The sequence below is a fragment of the Natrix helvetica genome, assembly GCF_964273705.1.
Source record: "Natrix helvetica genome assembly, chromosome: 1".
NCBI classification, from domain to species: Eukaryota; Metazoa; Chordata; class Lepidosauria; order Squamata; family Natricidae; genus Natrix; species Natrix helvetica.
In genome coordinates this window covers 175,267,485-175,284,698 of record NC_138548.1, presented here as the reverse complement: position 1 = coordinate 175,284,698, position 17,214 = coordinate 175,267,485, and the positions used below count along the sequence as shown (strand labels likewise).

Here is a 17,214-nt window from a genome sequence, read left to right as displayed (position 1 = left end):
AAGTTCTAAGTTCCAATCTTTTTCCCATCCCAAACTCGATCCAAAGAGCAAAACATAAAAATTGTCTGTGAACTTACACATTCCATAGTGCAAATGGATTTCCAAAGTCTAAGTAATGACTACTGCTGGTATTTTGAATGGTATTAATGCCATTCAAAAATGCAGATTTCTTCCCAATGAGGATCAGAGCCATGGTCAGACCAGTAAACTGACTGACATGTTTGAAAGTTAATACAAAGCTCTGTATCTCAGGCAGTACACTTTAAAAAAAATGTTGACCAAGAAGCCTCTCAGCAACAAGCAAGAGATTACCCACTGCTACTCTGAGAGTCAAGAACAGTATTGGAGATATTTTCTCACTAATATGTGGATCAAATGTGTTACCAAAATAAAAGTAATCTGTATTAAATATACATTTTTATTTTTCTTCTAAGATTAAAATCTGTAATAAAAAACTTTGTCCCATAATTTTTATGAAGTGAAAATATACCGCTGAATATGCTAGCTTTGCTTCATCGCATTTAATCCAGAATGATTTTAAGTTCATCTAGAAAGGTTACATGAACTGTTCTCAGATTTGTTTGAGGATACTTTAAATATATTACATTCAGGTATGTTATATAATGCCAATTATTTCACTAAACTAAACTAAGTTTCAGTCAAATGTCAAATTATTACTAGACGGGTAGTCTTCATCTTACATTTGAAGTTACGGCAGACCTTCCCAGATTCTACTTATAACAAGGTTTCAAAGTTGCAACACAATTGCATTTTGGCTGTTTGGCAACTGGCCCACATTCATGGCCATTTGCAATGTCCTGCAGTCATATGACCACGATTTCTGGTTTTTGCCAGAAACTAACATTTGCTTCTAGTTTCCAGGGGGAAAAAGAGCCCATTGGGTACAATGGATTCACTTAACAGCCGTAGCATCTGCTAAATGGCCACGGCATTTACTTAACAACTGGCATGAAAAAGGTTGTAAAATTGGGTGCAGTCACACGATAAGTGCCTTAATGACTGGCATGACTTACAACCATAATTCTGGCTCAATCATGGTTTGTAAGTTGAGGACTACCAGTAAGTAAACAAACCAGTAAAAGCCAGTGAATAATGTAATATAGCTTAGTGCTTAGCATTTACTAGTTAGTTCTAGATGTGCCAAATATGGTCTGAACACACACAACTCAAGAGTATTGATATAATACATGTCATTGACCAATCCTATTTGGACGTTGCTATGCAAAATGTACATGTTACACATTACTTTTATAAAATACTTTCAACTTACTCGTTGATCACCACCTTCCCTCCGAGGATCAAGCTTCTTTGCAAAATGCCTCAGGTTATCATAATTATGAAAGTTGCACAAAGAAACCAGTTCCTGCAATAGTAAAAACATCATTGTGTTATATTTATATTCATGTCTACTATCAAGAGCCGTGGTGGTGCAGTGGTTAGAATGCAGTACTGCAGGAGACTTCTGCTGACTGCCGGCTGACTGCAATTTGGCAATTCAATTTTCACTGGCTCAAGATTGACTCAGCTTTCCAAGGTCGGTAAAATGAGGACCCAGATTGTTGGGGCAATATGCTGACTCTGTAAACTGCTTAGAGAGGACTGTAAAGCACTGGGAAGGTATATATGTCTAAATGCTATTGTTCTGCTATTGCAGTGATGGCGAACCTTTTTTGGCTCGCGTGCCACAAGTGGGGGGGAGTGCAGGGGGGTTGAGTGCGGGCGTGCCACACCCATAATGCAACGCGCGACCCCCCCCAGTGCGCATGCGTGCACAACGCGCGACCCCCCCCCTTTTTACATGCTTTTTTCGCCCCCCCCCCCAGGCTCCAGGGGCTTTATAGGAGCCTGGGAGGGCGAAAAGAGCCTCCCCCGACCCCCTGGAGGCTTCAGGGACCGTCCCTGAAGCCTTCGGAGCGCTTAAAACCACCCTCTGAGCAAACCGGAAGTGACTTCCGGATTGCTCGGAGGGTCGTTTTAAGCGCTCCGAAGGCATCAGGGAAGCCTCGGACGGTCCCTGAAGCCTTCGGAGCGCTTAAAACCACCCTCCGAGCAAACCGGAAGTCACTTCCGGTTTGCTCAGAGGGTGGTTTTAAGCGTTCCGAAGGCTTCAGGGACGGTCCCTGAAGCCTCCGGGGGGGGGGAGGCTCTTTTCGCCCTCCCCAGACTCCTATAAAGCCTCTGGAGCCTGGGGAAGGCGAAAAATAGCTTTTAAAAAGGTGAACTCAGCTGGCCAGCGCGCGCATGCGCGCTGGCCAGCTGACAGGGCAGCACCTCGCGTGCCCTGATAAATGGCTCCGCATGCCACTTGTGGCATGCGTGCCATAGGTTCGCCATCACTGTGCTATTGCTATCATAATTTACAACTGACTGTTTCATTCAGACACTCTGATATTACTGATTACACATAACTCTAAGTAAAGTCCTTTGTCAAGTGACTACTAAGTATCTTATAAATTTAGGGGAACAAAAAGAAAAAAAGGCAATCAGGATTGAAAAGAAATGCATGCGTTTTGTCAACATTTCTTCCACTTTCAAAATGCACCTACTTTTTATCTTTGCTTAGTGTGTAGCTTGTTGGGATGTGTAATTATCCATCCTTTTGCTTTTTCCATCTTTATCTGCTTTGATTCTAACAATGAACACATACGCATTTCTGCTCAAGAAAAATGCAAACCTCCCTACCTTCACTGAGATAGGTGTAAATGTTAATGATCATTATACCTGTAGCTACAGACTAGTAACAATTCGAGTAAGAAGTCTTGCTCACATGACAAAAGTGAATCCCCTTAACGCTGTTGCCCATCTTGTCTAGCGGAGGTGACCAGCACATCATGCCCATAACATTAGGAACAACCAAAAGAATGCCACCAGCAACTCCAGATTTTGCAGGAAGACCCACCTAAATGAACACACAATTTAAACAGTTAGTATATACTTATTAATACTTAGTTGGCATTCACTGAATATCCATATTATCTGTCAAGGTAACAATAGATTTCCAAAATGTATAAATTAGCGTACATTCCAGGGATTATTTAGTTGATATCTATAGCATAAATTTAGTTGATATCTATAGCATAAATTCCAGGGATTATTTAGTTGATATCTCAAAATACTTTTGTTTTTCTGGATTCATTTATGTCATTTGAGTTCTAACTAGCCTATATAACAGGGAATGCATTTTACCACCCATGGTAAATTTGCTAATTGCTGTTAGCACTGGTTTTAATAAGAAGTTATTTCTTTCTTTTTATAAAAAAAACAACTAAACATTTTTTATAACAGATCTCTCTAAACAAACACTTACATGGAAGGCAAACTGCCCTGAGAAGTCATACATGCCACATGAATGCATCAAACTTAGAGTGTTCCGAACTGCTTCAGGACTTAGGACTCTCTCACCAGTGATGGGGCAAAAGCCGCCATTGGCAAGGGTGGCTGCCATGACACTAGCAGATTCACAAGTCACTTCTATGGAGCACAGCTTAGGAAAAATGAAGACAACAAGGAAACATTGATCAACCTATGCAAATAGAAGGCTATGTAATTAAATGGATGAAAGGACTACCTTACAAAAGGGAACCCGAATTCATAAAGAGCCTATTACCCTATGAACAATACAGTATGTGAAGATAGACTGTTTCCAGATTAGGCCTATTTCAATGAGCATAAAGTGGGCATCTGATGCTAGCAATGTTTTTTTTTTAATAAAAGTGATTATCATGGTTCAAGATTAACTCATAAAACAGCTTGGTAAAAAAAAATATTAAAAACTTGTCCTCTAATCAGTACAAGCTAATCAGTGAAGCTTGTTCTGATAAAAGACTGATATTTTTAAAATAAACATTAAAAAACCTATGTGTTCCTGTTTCTGCAGAGATGAACAGTACAAACAATAATGTGACAGAATCAGGACAATTTATATTATTTACTAGTGTGTAAAATTCAAAGCTACCATGTTTAACTTAATGAGCAGGGAAAAAAGCTCATATTTTAATCAGTAACAAGATTAGTGATAAGAAAGTATGTTTTAGTTAACCTAACCAGTGTAAAAGCACAAAGGATATGATTAACTATTTCTTCTCTGAATAGTACTACAAAACTGGCTGCAAAACATATTACATTCTCACTACAAAAATATATAATTCTTAGGTTGAGGATTGCAATCAATTCTTAATTTGCATTAAGAACAGAGAATGAGAAATGCTGATTTATTAAACATATTCAATTGGAAAATCATTTAGCTAACATACTTGGCCCAAACAAAGGATCGGATCCTCTGCTGTGAAAATATTTATATAAATAAAATTTTAACCTATAATTCTATATATATTTTTTCTTCTTCAAGGATAATAAATATTCTAGAGATTAATTAGCTACCTGGAAATAGAAGTCCAATATGCCAACCATATCCGTGCCCTCTGGAAAACACTTCAAAATAATAGAATATTTTAGTACATCATGATACAGCAATAAAAGTTATCATATGTATACTAAAACTGATAAAGAAGAAGAAAAAATCTTAGTTCTGAAAATTCAGTCGAGGACTCCCATATTTTTCGAAGTATAAGACGTACTTTTCTCCCCCCAAAAAGAGGGTAAAAATCTGGGTGTGTCTTATACACTGAATACAGCATTTTTGGCCTACCGAAACCCCGCCCGTTTGCAAAAATGGACATACAGAGGGTTTGGAAGGCTTGCAAAGTGCTCCTGGGGGCTGGGGAGAGCAAAAGCACAGGCCGCTTTTTGCTCGTTTTTGCCCCCCCTCCCCCGAGGCCTGCAGAGTGCAAAAACTTATTTTTTAAAAAAATTTAGGTCTTCAAAATGATGGTGCGTCTTATACTCCGGTGCATCTTATAGTGTGAAAAATACGGTATCTAAGAAAAGAATTATTATTTAGAATTAAAATAAGACTTAAAATAATAATTATTGAGAAATAAAATAAGACTTCCAGACATTAAGTCTATCTTAAAATATTTTAGCTCTATTACTAAACCATCAGACAATGTGTGCTTCTGACAAGTAGTTTAGTAAAAGATTATTACATGCTTTTGACCAGAGACGTGGGAGTGGATTATAATATGAAAATACCATTTATTTTCCATCTTTGTCCCATTGCTATTTCCTCTATCTTTAAAACCAGACAGAGAAGGAAGTAAGATGAATAAAGTGATCTCCCCACCCCACCCCACCCCCGGCTACTTCTCGGTAATCCAAATGGGACAAAAACATCTAATGAGTACATAATGTCATTGTGTTAATTTTAAAGTAATATTACATTAACTACTGTTAATATAATGAGTGATGTTACAAGGATTTCAGTAATTATCTCTGTGAAGCTAATGGGAATATCCATCTTTTGTTTCATGTATGCATATTAAAAAGCATCACCCACAGATTTCTCTTTGTAGATATATGACAAGTTGCTTGCTTGCAATTGTGATTTTTTAAAGAGGTAATCTATCGTATTTTTCAGAGTATAAGACGCATCTTTTTCCCTTTAAAAAAAGGCTGAAAATCTGGGTGCGTCTTATACACTGAATACAGCATTTTTTTGCCTTCCGAAATCCTTCCCCCTTCACAAAATGGCCGTGCATAGCCTCTAGGAAGCTTTCAGAAAGCTCCTGGGCGCTGGGGAGGGCAGAAATGAGTGAAAAACGGCCCGGGTTTTTTGCTCAATTTTACCCTTCCCCCTGCCCCAGAAGCACTCTATAAGCTTCCTAAAACATGCCCTTTTTTTGACCAAAAAACAGGCTCGTTTTTGTGAAAAATGGGACCTTTTTGCTCGCCCCCCCCAAGCACTCTACAAGCCTCCTAAAGGGTATTCATGCCCTTTTTTGGAAAAAAACTGGCCCATTTTCACAAAAAACGGGCCATTTGGGGGAGGTTTGCAGAGTGCAAAAAAAAAATTTTTTTAATTTGCCTCTTCAAAACTTTGGTGCTTCTTATACTCTGAAAAATATGATAGTTGCTTACTTAGATTTGCATCTGACTCAGGTTATGATTCCTGTCCTTTTCCTCATAGTCACCAGAACCAGGAAAGTTGGGCAGATTTGCCAGAGAATGCTGATACTTCTGAGATAGAATAGTGAGTCAGGCTAAACTTTGGATACAAGATATCTCTTGAAGGAATATCCAAAACAAGAGATATTTGCTGAAGCAAAAAGACACAATTTATGCCCATCTGAAAAGGAAAGCTTACTCCCTCAGCACCAGCATTTATAAAGATGTTGCTAAATATCATAATGCTGAACATAGAGAACCTGCAACCAGGTGCAAAAACAACTCTATGCAGATCCAGAAAGACTGGGAAACACATTGGTTGAAAACAAAGTGAAGGCTTCAGTGCAAGATATGCTAAGTAACATGATATGCAAGAAGTGATATACACTTTAAATGAGGCTTTGTGCAGGTCCCATGAATCAATTTGTGTAAATCACAGAGACCAAAATGGAAGGATAACACTATCGCTGCATTTCTTTATATCAATTTTGTACTTACCTTAACTGTCATTATGAAGAAATAAAAGGTTATTTGTAGTTTGTTCAATTGACATTACATACATTTAAGGAAGGGGAGTAAAGATAACTGAAAAGCATACCTTTTTCTCTTTCAGATAATAGCCTATTGCAAAGTTTCTGTCTCCACTCTCTCTTTCAGACTGGAATCTAAGGGTGAAAAGGAACAGAAATGGACATCAAAACACTAAATACTTATTAACAATGCTGTTGGTAGGATATTTTTTTAAATTGTTGTTAACTCTAGCAACGTGTGTAGTTTTGGAAGGCACAAACTATTTGTGTGGAAATTACCTTAAAAAGAACAAATTATTGTTGTAGCATATTATAAGCCTCAATGCAAAAGACATTGCATTCACTATTCAGTATTAAACTACATAATTTTTGTAAATAAAGTTACAACTCAGTAATGGAACTTAAATATTGATAATATATCTGTTATAACTACTTGAGAATACAATAGAAATTATTTAGCTGTTAAGCGAAACATAGGAATGCAACATAAGTCAGAAAGTTATCCATCATCACTCCAATAGACAGAAATTACACAGCAAATTCATACTGCTGTGTTACAAGCTGAACTGTTACAGAAAAGCATGCCTTGTGCTGCTTCTGGAAAAACATTTTGAGGGGAAGAAAGAACTTACTTTCTCTCTACAGAGAGCCGTGGTTGTTTATAGGGGGCAACAATGGTGAGGCAAAATTGATGTTTTCACCAAACCTGTAGAAGAGAAATAACCTCTCTTTCTCCTATATCCTTAACTCTTAATGGAAGAAAAGAGGAAGATTTTTTCTTCCCCTTTCCCTTGGTTTTTGAAACAGACAGTGCCATAAGGTGAAGTACTTCTACAGAAATCCAGCATAAAGGAAAGTATTTCTCCTATACCCAAAGTCATAGTTGAAGGGAAAGGAGAGGAGTAAGGAGGAAAGTAGAGAAGGGAGAAAGAGAGAAAAGAAAGGGAAAATAAGGTGGTATTACAACGGGAAGTGATGGTAAACAAAGCAACCCAAACTGTATATGTATATTATAACCTATCAAATGAAATAATAAATGTATAAGAATGGTAAATGTAAAAAAGAAAAAGAATTATGTGAATGTATACTTAAAATGGTATGTAAGAGAATAAAAAAAATAAAAAATTTCTGAGAAAAAAAAAAGAAATCCAGCATAAAGAAAAATATTTTTCCTATACCCAAAGTCCTAGCTGAAGCAAAGATCTGACTAATAAAATAAAATGTTATGTACAACATTAACTATTGCTCATAATGTCAAAATTAATATAGGAAACATACTTACGTGGCATTACTGAAACCGACATATTCATTTCCAGCCATTTTATTCATGAACTGCATCACCTAAAGAAAGCATGATTATTTTTTTCAAAATGTACCAAAAAGCACTTTATATTCAGTATTCAGTATATATTCAGTGCAAATAACCAAGTTAGATTTAGATATTAAGCAATGCTGTCATTTTATAAGAACAAATGTATTCCACAAGAAAGAGATTTTCTGCTTTAATATAAATTACTATTTACTGCGATGTCTAAAATAAACTTATAGTTAGTTTAAATTAGAAATTAATATTTTTTATCTTAACTGAACTTCAGTTAAAATACTACATACATTTTAGTCTAGTTGAAATTCAATGACATTCTGTGGTTAGTTTAAAACTGAAGAGCAAATGCTTCTAAATTTCGCAGAAGAGAAAAAACACATGTAAAAATGAGTGAGGCTTTCCTCCAGTGTTGCTACACTATAGTTTATAAATATTTGTTTAAAATTAGAGAAAATAAATTGTAACTATTAAAAGGTTTGCTTACATAGTCAAACTTCTCAGCATTATTTACTCCTTGCTGAAAGGAAAGAAGACACATTTACAAAGTTTATTAATACAAGGGAACTTTAATTATAGATTAATTTGTTTCATTGTTACTTAAATGCTATTATGTATTATTAGCCTAGTGTTTTATTTGTTAGTCTATATGCCTAGAGTTAGATTACTGAATTGTTATACAAAGCATTACAATACTTTAACATTGCTTGTTAAAAACATTACCAATGTAAAACAATAGAGCTGAACCTAATTTTATTTGAAATGTAATCAGTAAATCCATTAATTTTCCATGATTATTATTTTTTTGCTGAATTACAAGCTATTTGTAATTAATACTGTTAATACTGCTTTGTGGGGGTAGCTTTTAAATGCTAGGTAGAACAATTTTAAATACTAGGTAAAACTAATAAAAAGACAACTGCATTAAAATAAAGTTTGGGTATGACTAAATGTGCTGATAGGAGCAGCTGCATGTGCATGCTTCTCACACTTTAAAAAAAAACCTTCTATTGGTATCTTTATATTTCAGCCATCAGTGTTAACAAACTGGGATAACAAAAATGCTCATTTTTTTTAGTTATCAAAACTCAACATTTCAGAGTAGAAAGAATATCACAAAGTGATGAATATTTACTGACTCCCAGTTTGGTAGCACAGAGCCTGGTAGATTGCTAAACATAATGCTGCTCTTAAATTCAAAGGATTGTATTAAGAAAACATAACAAACTTATAATTGCTATAGTAAACGTGTAAAGTTTAAAATTGTGTGCTTGTGTATTAATGAACCTTGGACTGAAGCAAAGAGTCTGCATAAAATATATGCTGGGAGGGAGCAAGCCTTTAACACAAAATGCCAACACTGAGGTCGGAGGATCAAAATCATGTTATATTTGTACTTGGATACTGAAAAGGACACTTCTTCAAGTAAAAAATATACGCTAAAAAGCATGTGCAATTTCCACCCCCCTATATTTGGTATTTTAATTTCAGAAACTTTTAGGTTTCCAGATCCAAAATTTCAAAAAAAAAAAGTAATATGAAATCATAGCTAAAAGGTTCTACAGAGATGAGACTAAACAAGGCAGATGTGGGTTTTTTTTTAAATGAGATTATGGTGACACAGCAAACAAACTTTGTTTATTATTGTAAGAATATTCTGGCAGTTTTATCTGTATCCCTCATGTTTAAGTTGCTAGATATTTAAACAACTATTTACTGGAATTACCATTTTTAAAGTAGACAAATTCAAATTTAAAGGCCTCATCTAAACAATCCATGAAACATTACTTTTACAATGTTAGTTTAAGGGAGGGGGGGAAAAACCTTGAAGCCTGTATGTACCAGCATTCTACTCAATGAAATGTATAAAGCCAGCCTCATTTCCCATTCTACAGTGGATTAGGACCTTGCAGACAATCCGTGAAGCCACAAGCACCAGCTCATCTAGTGATGTACAGCCATTCACGTATGATCACCAGCTGAAAGAATACCATACTATTGTGTCAACATCAATCAAATTAAAATGCTGCTACCCAGAGAGTCAAAGGCTATTTCATATGCTAGCTAAAAGATTATGCAATGTGTTGAAAAGCATTAGAAAAACAAACTTTTTTTAAAAAAAAGTGTAACTCCAAATCTGTTCAATGAAAAATAATTAAAAGAAGAAATTACCAACTTCATTGAACTGTTGCAGTTGTCAAAATATTCCATAGATCCTAATGCTGTAAAATATGTAACAACATTTAAACCACAAAAACCTTTTAAATGCACAGTGAATGTTGCTTGGGAAAGTTGGGAGGGGGTCGGCATTAGTTACGGGGTGCTATACTGATCATTGTTGCATGGTTAAAACAATTAAACTGAAACAAGTTTTGCATTTCTCCCCTACATGTGACAAAAGGAGAAAGATGCTTAATGCAAAACAATAGTAACATCTCATTCTCTCCCCACCCCTAAAAAAAACAACCCCAGAATAATAATTTTTTTGACACCATTAGCAGAATCAATAAACCAAGCAAGAGTCTGAGCATATAAGCAAAGCAAACTTATTTCAGCATTTATCATATTCAGAATTTTCTTGGCTTTAAGCTCCAGGGTATTTTGACATCCAAGAAAACAATATTTTTTACAATTCCATTAATACAAGTACGAATAAGCATATTTAAACATTTAAATACTGGATTTTTTCCAATAGCATCTAAAGTCCATATTCTTAACAATGTCATTTCATTTGGTCATGACACATTTTTCTTTAAGAAAACATAAAAGTAAAGTCAGCATTAAAACAAGATACTAAATATTGCAATGATTATTTTCCCACATCCTCGCCTTAACAATATAGAAAATATGTCTTCAGTTTGAAGATGGAATATAAGAAAGAACAAAGGCAACTTTTATTTTGGAAGGGCTACTTTTCCAATCTGTGGAGACTTACTTATAAATTTACAAGCAATTATTTTGTCTACAAATGTTCCATGCAATATTTAACTTCACAAACATAATATATACATACACACTTACAGTATAGTGTGCATGCTTGCATGTATATTTATGTGTATATGCACACTATTGTGTATATACAAAATATAAGCCTTAGAATACAAACTATTGTAAGACTGTAACAATCCAATGACACATCACACATGCATATTTTATGTAACTATACACATATTAATATTAAATAAGAAGTAGGGATCATATTTTATATATACCAAAGTCTACCAGCATGCAATCGGAACTTAAAAATTATAAAATAATTGTATATGTTTCAATTTTAAGATAGTATAGAGACATACCAAATATCAAATTATGTTAAAATCTGTGCTTAGAACTGCTTATTTAAGCAGTTCATATGATTTATTTGTGTGGATTTTCTAAATTGTCAACTTATTTCTGAAGAGTTATTCAACAAATTAGTTTTATTATAGTAAAATAGTGTATATCCTATCCTATCAGTATTTTTAATACAACTCTAATAAAAAGTCATATTGGAGTTATATGGTAGTATTTCAGTATCAGAAGATTGTCACAAAGACAGTATATGTATTGGGAGTTTTCCGCAAAAATGACACCAACATTTTATCATGTACTGTATAAGGTGACCTATGTTCAGGATTTGGCTGGAACATTTAAAGCACAGAAATAAGCCTCAAATCCAATTAAAAATGGTTTTGTAGCTATGGGCGACATTTCAGTAACAGGACTACACTGTCTCATTTTTGTACTGTATTTCACCTTTAATACTGTTACCACTTTTTGTACATGCATTTAAAATGTGTGTGTCTAAATTTAGGTTGAGTATTACTTCAGCTATGGATCTATTTCCTGTTATTTCTAAATTATTATTCACTATATCAAATATTATTATTAACATAATTTTGAGACAAAAATTCTAAAAATGGCAAACCGACTTTCTTATTGTCACAAGAAAGCTAAATAGACAAGAAAGCGAAATAGGCATATTGAGTCATCATATTTTATGAATTTATTGAAAGTGCTAAAATTTTCTTCTCTAATAGCATCATATATCCCATGATTTTTATATACTATGTCATATCATATTTGAATACCATGGCAGAACATTGCAAGAAATTGTTTTTCTGCCACCATATTTCAGACACTAGTCATCAAGTTCTTCCACAATCTAACTTAGAAAGTGTTATGTTTAACAACAGTGGTTTATCTCCAACTGCTGTTTTCAATTACAGCATTTATGTTTAAAGCTAGTCATTATTTCACATTCATTTAAGCTGTATATATCTAGATATAGCACAGTGAATTCACCGAGAGCACAGAGTTGATTAGGGCACATATACGCAGGGTATATCTTGGGATTCCACATAGGAATTAAGAGGTGAACATCTTAAAAGAATATTTTTTCAAACACTGTTCCATAGTACTGTATGGTTCAATGAAAACGTGATGGATTCTTTGAGAGACTAAAGGCATGAGCGCAGTCAATCTTCTACCAATAGAGCTTGGCGTCTTGTTCAGAGGTTCTGGATTGTTTTTTTAAAAAACCAGCATGATTTTCTAAGGTTTTGTCCATGTAGCAAAGGGGTTATTGAAATGGTTAAACTATAATATATTACCTGCTTTTTCCTGGCACATAGCCCACATTCATAACCCCACATTTAAGTGTATTTGTAGCTTAAATGGTCATTCCAGAAATTTTATTAGAAATTCTCCTTTTGGATACCCCTAAATGTAGCTAAATTTTGCTACCTCATATGCAAAATATATAGTTGACCAATTGATAAGCTCACTTGTTCTTTTTTATATGCAATCTTCTTTTTTTAACTACTGAATTTTATTTTATACTAATCTTTGATCACAAGAAAGATATTTTACAGGTTCCACAGACTGAAAAAAAACTTAAACGCCCTGTTCAAAAATATAGGAAATTATATTCTGAGATGGTAGCAATGGGCATAACTATATGGCCATAACATAATTATATGCCAAGAAGCCAAAACTAAAAATATTAAATACTCTCAACTTTATTTATCTAGTAGGAGATAAAAGAAAAAAACCCCAATGATATGCCAAATATATCAGTATTCGTTGTCACCTTTAAAGTCATTGATGGCTTGGGACCATATTATTCGTGGGACCATTTTTTCCCATTGTTTTTCAGCAGAATTGGTATATTTTGATTACCATCGGTCAGCAAATGACAATTAGTGGGACCAGAAGATGAGCCTTTTCTGCCATAGCACCTGCACTATGGAACAATCTCCCTTGCCATTATTGCACGGTGATCCAGATATTTAGACTGGCTATGGCATTTTTGCCTGCCTATTAAGGTATCAAGAAATGTTGTTTAATAATAATATTAAAAGTATCATTGTAGGATGTATCTTATTCCAATTGACTGGTGGTGATTTTGTCTATGCCAATGGTATTATTATGATTGGTTGCATAGTCAGCCAGATGATTAGATTGGATTTGGCATATTAATTTACCCACCTTCTATTTTATAATCCATATGTTAGACTAGATCTTACTTTTCAGAGCTGGTTAATTTTTTATTTGCCATTGGCCGCAAGGAAGGGGGTAGCACAATTCTCGCTGATACTATAGCACATAGGAAAAGAGGGACTTTTGTATCTGTCTCAGCTACAATCCTAAACGGAAGCAATGCTTATTGGCGCCAATGGGACTTCCTCCACATGCCAACTGCAGTTGATATTTTGGGTCCAACTGCATTGGAAAAAGAAGGTTTCTGCTGTAGCCTTAATAAGAAGTTTAGTACCGCTATCGCAGTGATATCATTCCCCAGTTATATCATTACTGAAAGACTGCCAGCCAGCTAGTTGGCAAGCTGCCAGAAAGAAATCTTAAACTCCCTTTTCCATAATAGTAGCAAGAAACATGTAAGAGAGAAGATGTGTCTCTGCATGTAAACCCCTCTTTAACAGACAAGAAAAATATTATAGAACAGTAGGGGTAACCTGTGGCTCTCCAACTCCTATTAGCCTTGGTCGCTATGGAAGTTGATGAAAGCATAATCCAAAAGTGAGAACCATGCTCCAGAAAATAACTTATTCTTATTTTTATCTTTAGTAATACTATGGAATACAAATAAAAGAGCTACAGGTAGGTGAGTATAATTTAGCTATTCATGTTTAAAGTCTTTGCATAACTATTTGGATTGCAATTCAAAATGAGTGGGATTAAACAGGCCTTGCTTTGCTATTTTAAAATATCAGTTCATTGAAAAAGCTGCCATGAAGTAAAAAAATATATTGCACAAATATGGTAAGAATTATTATCAAATATTTGTGCACACCTAATAATTTCATCTGCACTTGTGACATAGCTAACTCACAGATTTCTTGCAAATCTGTGAATTTGCAAATCTGTCAATTAAAGGGATTTTCCAACTTTCTAGTAATAAGAACGGAATAAAATATGAAAAGCTGAAGATATAAATAATAGCAGAAGTTCCTGCTAAAAACATTAATACCTTTTGAGATTAGCCTAAAATTTATCCCCCTGCTTGCAGAGGATGGGGGGAGGTCTTTGCTTTCTGGCATAGGTTCACCTCACCTAAATTTTGTTTGCATATATAACCACAATTTCAGTGTGAGAGAGAAAACGGTTCTATATGCAGATGGCAATAAGTGAATTTTATATGTACATGTCCATTTTTTAAACAAATAATTAACTTTAACTGGAATGGTTTTGTTTTGTTCTGTCCTGATCAGTGGTGGGTTTCAAAGTTTTTTAGAACCTCTTCTGTAGGTGTGGCCTGCTGTGTGGGAGTGGCTTGCCGGCCATGTGACTGGGTAGAAGTGGCTTGCCGGCCATGTGACTGGGTGGGAGTGGCTTGCCTACCATGTGACTGGGTGGGCGTGGCCAACTCGTAAAATGTGGTGAAACTCACTTAACAACGCTCTTGCTTAGCAACCAAAATGTTGGCTCAGAAACTGGCATTTGAAGCACGCAAGTCTTAAAGCTGTCAAGTTACAAGACCCTTGCACCCCTAACCCTTTAGAAAAAAAAACCCAGGGGTGTTCAAACTTGACAGCTTTAAGACTTCAACTCCCAGAATTCCTCCTCTCGCTCTTCTTCTTGATGATGTGCGGACGGACGGGGGGAGGGAGCTGGAACCGGTTCTAAACAGCGCTGTAGATTTGTGAAACCTCTTAGAGGTTAGAATTGGCAGGAACCCACCCCTGGTCCTAATCTAGACCTTTGTTTGGAATAAGGCTTTGGGGAGGGTCACATAAAATGGTCCTTAAGTTGATACAATGAGAAAACAGGGTATTGCACAGAATTTATGTACGTGTGTGTATGTGTGCACATACACATACACAGAGTCTACTCTTTCTTTTGGGAAGGATTGTTATAAATTCAGGATTACCTTTCTTCCAGGTAAATTACTAAATTTCTACGATTTAATCTTCAATTGAAGATGCAAAATGCACATAAAAGTTTGTCCAGTGCAATGCTTCCAGCTAATTAATTAAAAAGAGAAGATTTACAAAGGTGTTTCCTATGAAAATGGGCAACTAGGTTCTATAACTTTCTGAGGCTGTTAAAATGTTGCACACATTACAGCACTTCAAAATATATCTAATTTATGAGAGTAAGATTTAAATTAACTTAAGAGAAAGATTAGAAACTTTAATTTTAATTTAATTTCTTGGATTTCCCAATTCATAAAACTACTTTTATAAAACAGCTTCCCAGAAGATGTAACACATAAATGTCTTACAATCACTATAAACAAATAATGATGCAATATGGTGGTTTATGTCTGCTAGACATGCAGATACTACATGCAAAGTTTTAATGCAATCAATACTGACTTGTAACATTGTTGCTATCTTTTATATTATGACTGCATGCAGTAGAAAGGAAAACTGCAATATACTGTACTGGCCTGAAACCTAAAGTGAGTTTTTGGCTGTCAATAAAATATGCATTTGATTGGCAACTCATTAATTTTAATAAAATGAATTTCCAAATATGTGTGCACTTTTTGGGTTACTGTATAAAAGGCTATTGTGTGAACAAGAAATGCACTGAGCGGTCTGGTGAACTATTTCCTACTTATTTTAAAATCTTATTGCCAAGCTGAATTTATGTTATTTAAACCTCCAGAAAAAAAATAAGCATGAATAAATTTACCTGTCGAATTTAAGGTCATTTTCCTTCACCTACAGCTATTAAAGATAAATGTTTAAAGCAGGAATTTTTTTTACACAGAAGCAGAAAACCATGAGCCAAAAATAAAATAGCCTTTCATAATTAACTATAAGGATATGATATAATCAAATATTTAAAATCTCAATTTTGATTTCTCTACTACAAAACTAAGAAGGGACAATATTCTTTAAAACTCTTTCTGAGACAGCTTAGTGATATATAAATACAGTATATACACCGGTAATTATATACTTTTAAAGATTAACGATAACCTGCAATTCAAAGTATGTATTCTTTAATTGTGGAAATCTGTCTAAAAACTCTACACTGTTAATTATTAAGCCAAACATTTTAAATATATATTTTCTAAGTAAAAAAGTATTACTTCCAAAAGTAACAATATTTAATATTAAAGAAGTGCCAAGGGATTTAACTTTATATCTGGTGAATGTATAAATTGAAATATAAAATGAATTATTTAATGAAAAAATAGTTCTCTCACTAGAAGCATAACTCTAACTCATTCTTAAATAAATTTACCAAAACATGAAACTATGTATTAAAAGATTCAATTTATAACTTTATCAGTGAGTGGTATTCTTTATAAAAAAGACCTTTCAAGTTTGTCTAATACAATATTTTCACATCAAAATATTTCATTCCACAATCTAAAAAGGTATATTTATATTAATTTTTTCAAAGAAGGAAACTTTTATCAAACCCCATTTCAAAAGCAGCTTGGGATTTTATTAAAGTGTTTCAAACTGTAAAGTAAAAGGGAAGGAGGTGGGGAAAGAGAAAGAGAAACATACCAGCAACATTCCCCCTTAAACATTATCTTGCTCTGTATCCCAAAACTCCTTTTTGAATTTGGGGAGCAACAGGCAGCTGAAAAACAAGCACTGAAAACAATTTCAGAGGCACACAAGTGATAATGACTACATGCTTCTATGGGCTGCAAGAAGCAATATAGGAAAAAATCCCATGTCTATATGTAATCTAATTCTGCTTATTTCTTACAAACTATTTACAGTACAGCCAGAAATATTCACTGTACATATCTTACCTTGATCAAAGAGGTGATCACAATTGCTCCAGCATTCACCATAGGATTATGAGGTTTGTCTGCAAAATAATAAAAAAGGATCTAATCACAGAAATGTATCTTCCAATAAATTAAAT

General features: G+C 34.6%; 1 protein-coding gene across 3 annotated transcripts in view; it reads right to left on the bottom strand.

Annotated features, from left to right (window-relative positions):
• Positions 1-17,214, bottom strand: part of GLS (glutaminase) — a 77,294-nt gene that overhangs the window by 29,808 nt on the left and 30,272 nt on the right. For all 3 annotated transcript variants that reach the window (XM_081934998.1, XM_081934999.1, XM_081935000.1), the window contains exons 7-14: positions 17,099-17,157; positions 8,363-8,395; positions 7,837-7,895; positions 6,623-6,689; positions 4,402-4,452; positions 3,329-3,505; positions 2,789-2,920; positions 1,292-1,384 (exon numbers count right to left, since the gene is read on the bottom strand). In XM_081934998.1, coding sequence (XP_081791124.1) covers positions 1,292-1,384; positions 2,789-2,920; positions 3,329-3,505; positions 4,402-4,452; positions 6,623-6,689; positions 7,837-7,895; positions 8,363-8,395; positions 17,099-17,157 — 671 coding nt within the window. The remainder of the gene's footprint in view (positions 1-1,291; positions 1,385-2,788; positions 2,921-3,328; positions 3,506-4,401; positions 4,453-6,622; positions 6,690-7,836; positions 7,896-8,362; positions 8,396-17,098; positions 17,158-17,214) is intronic.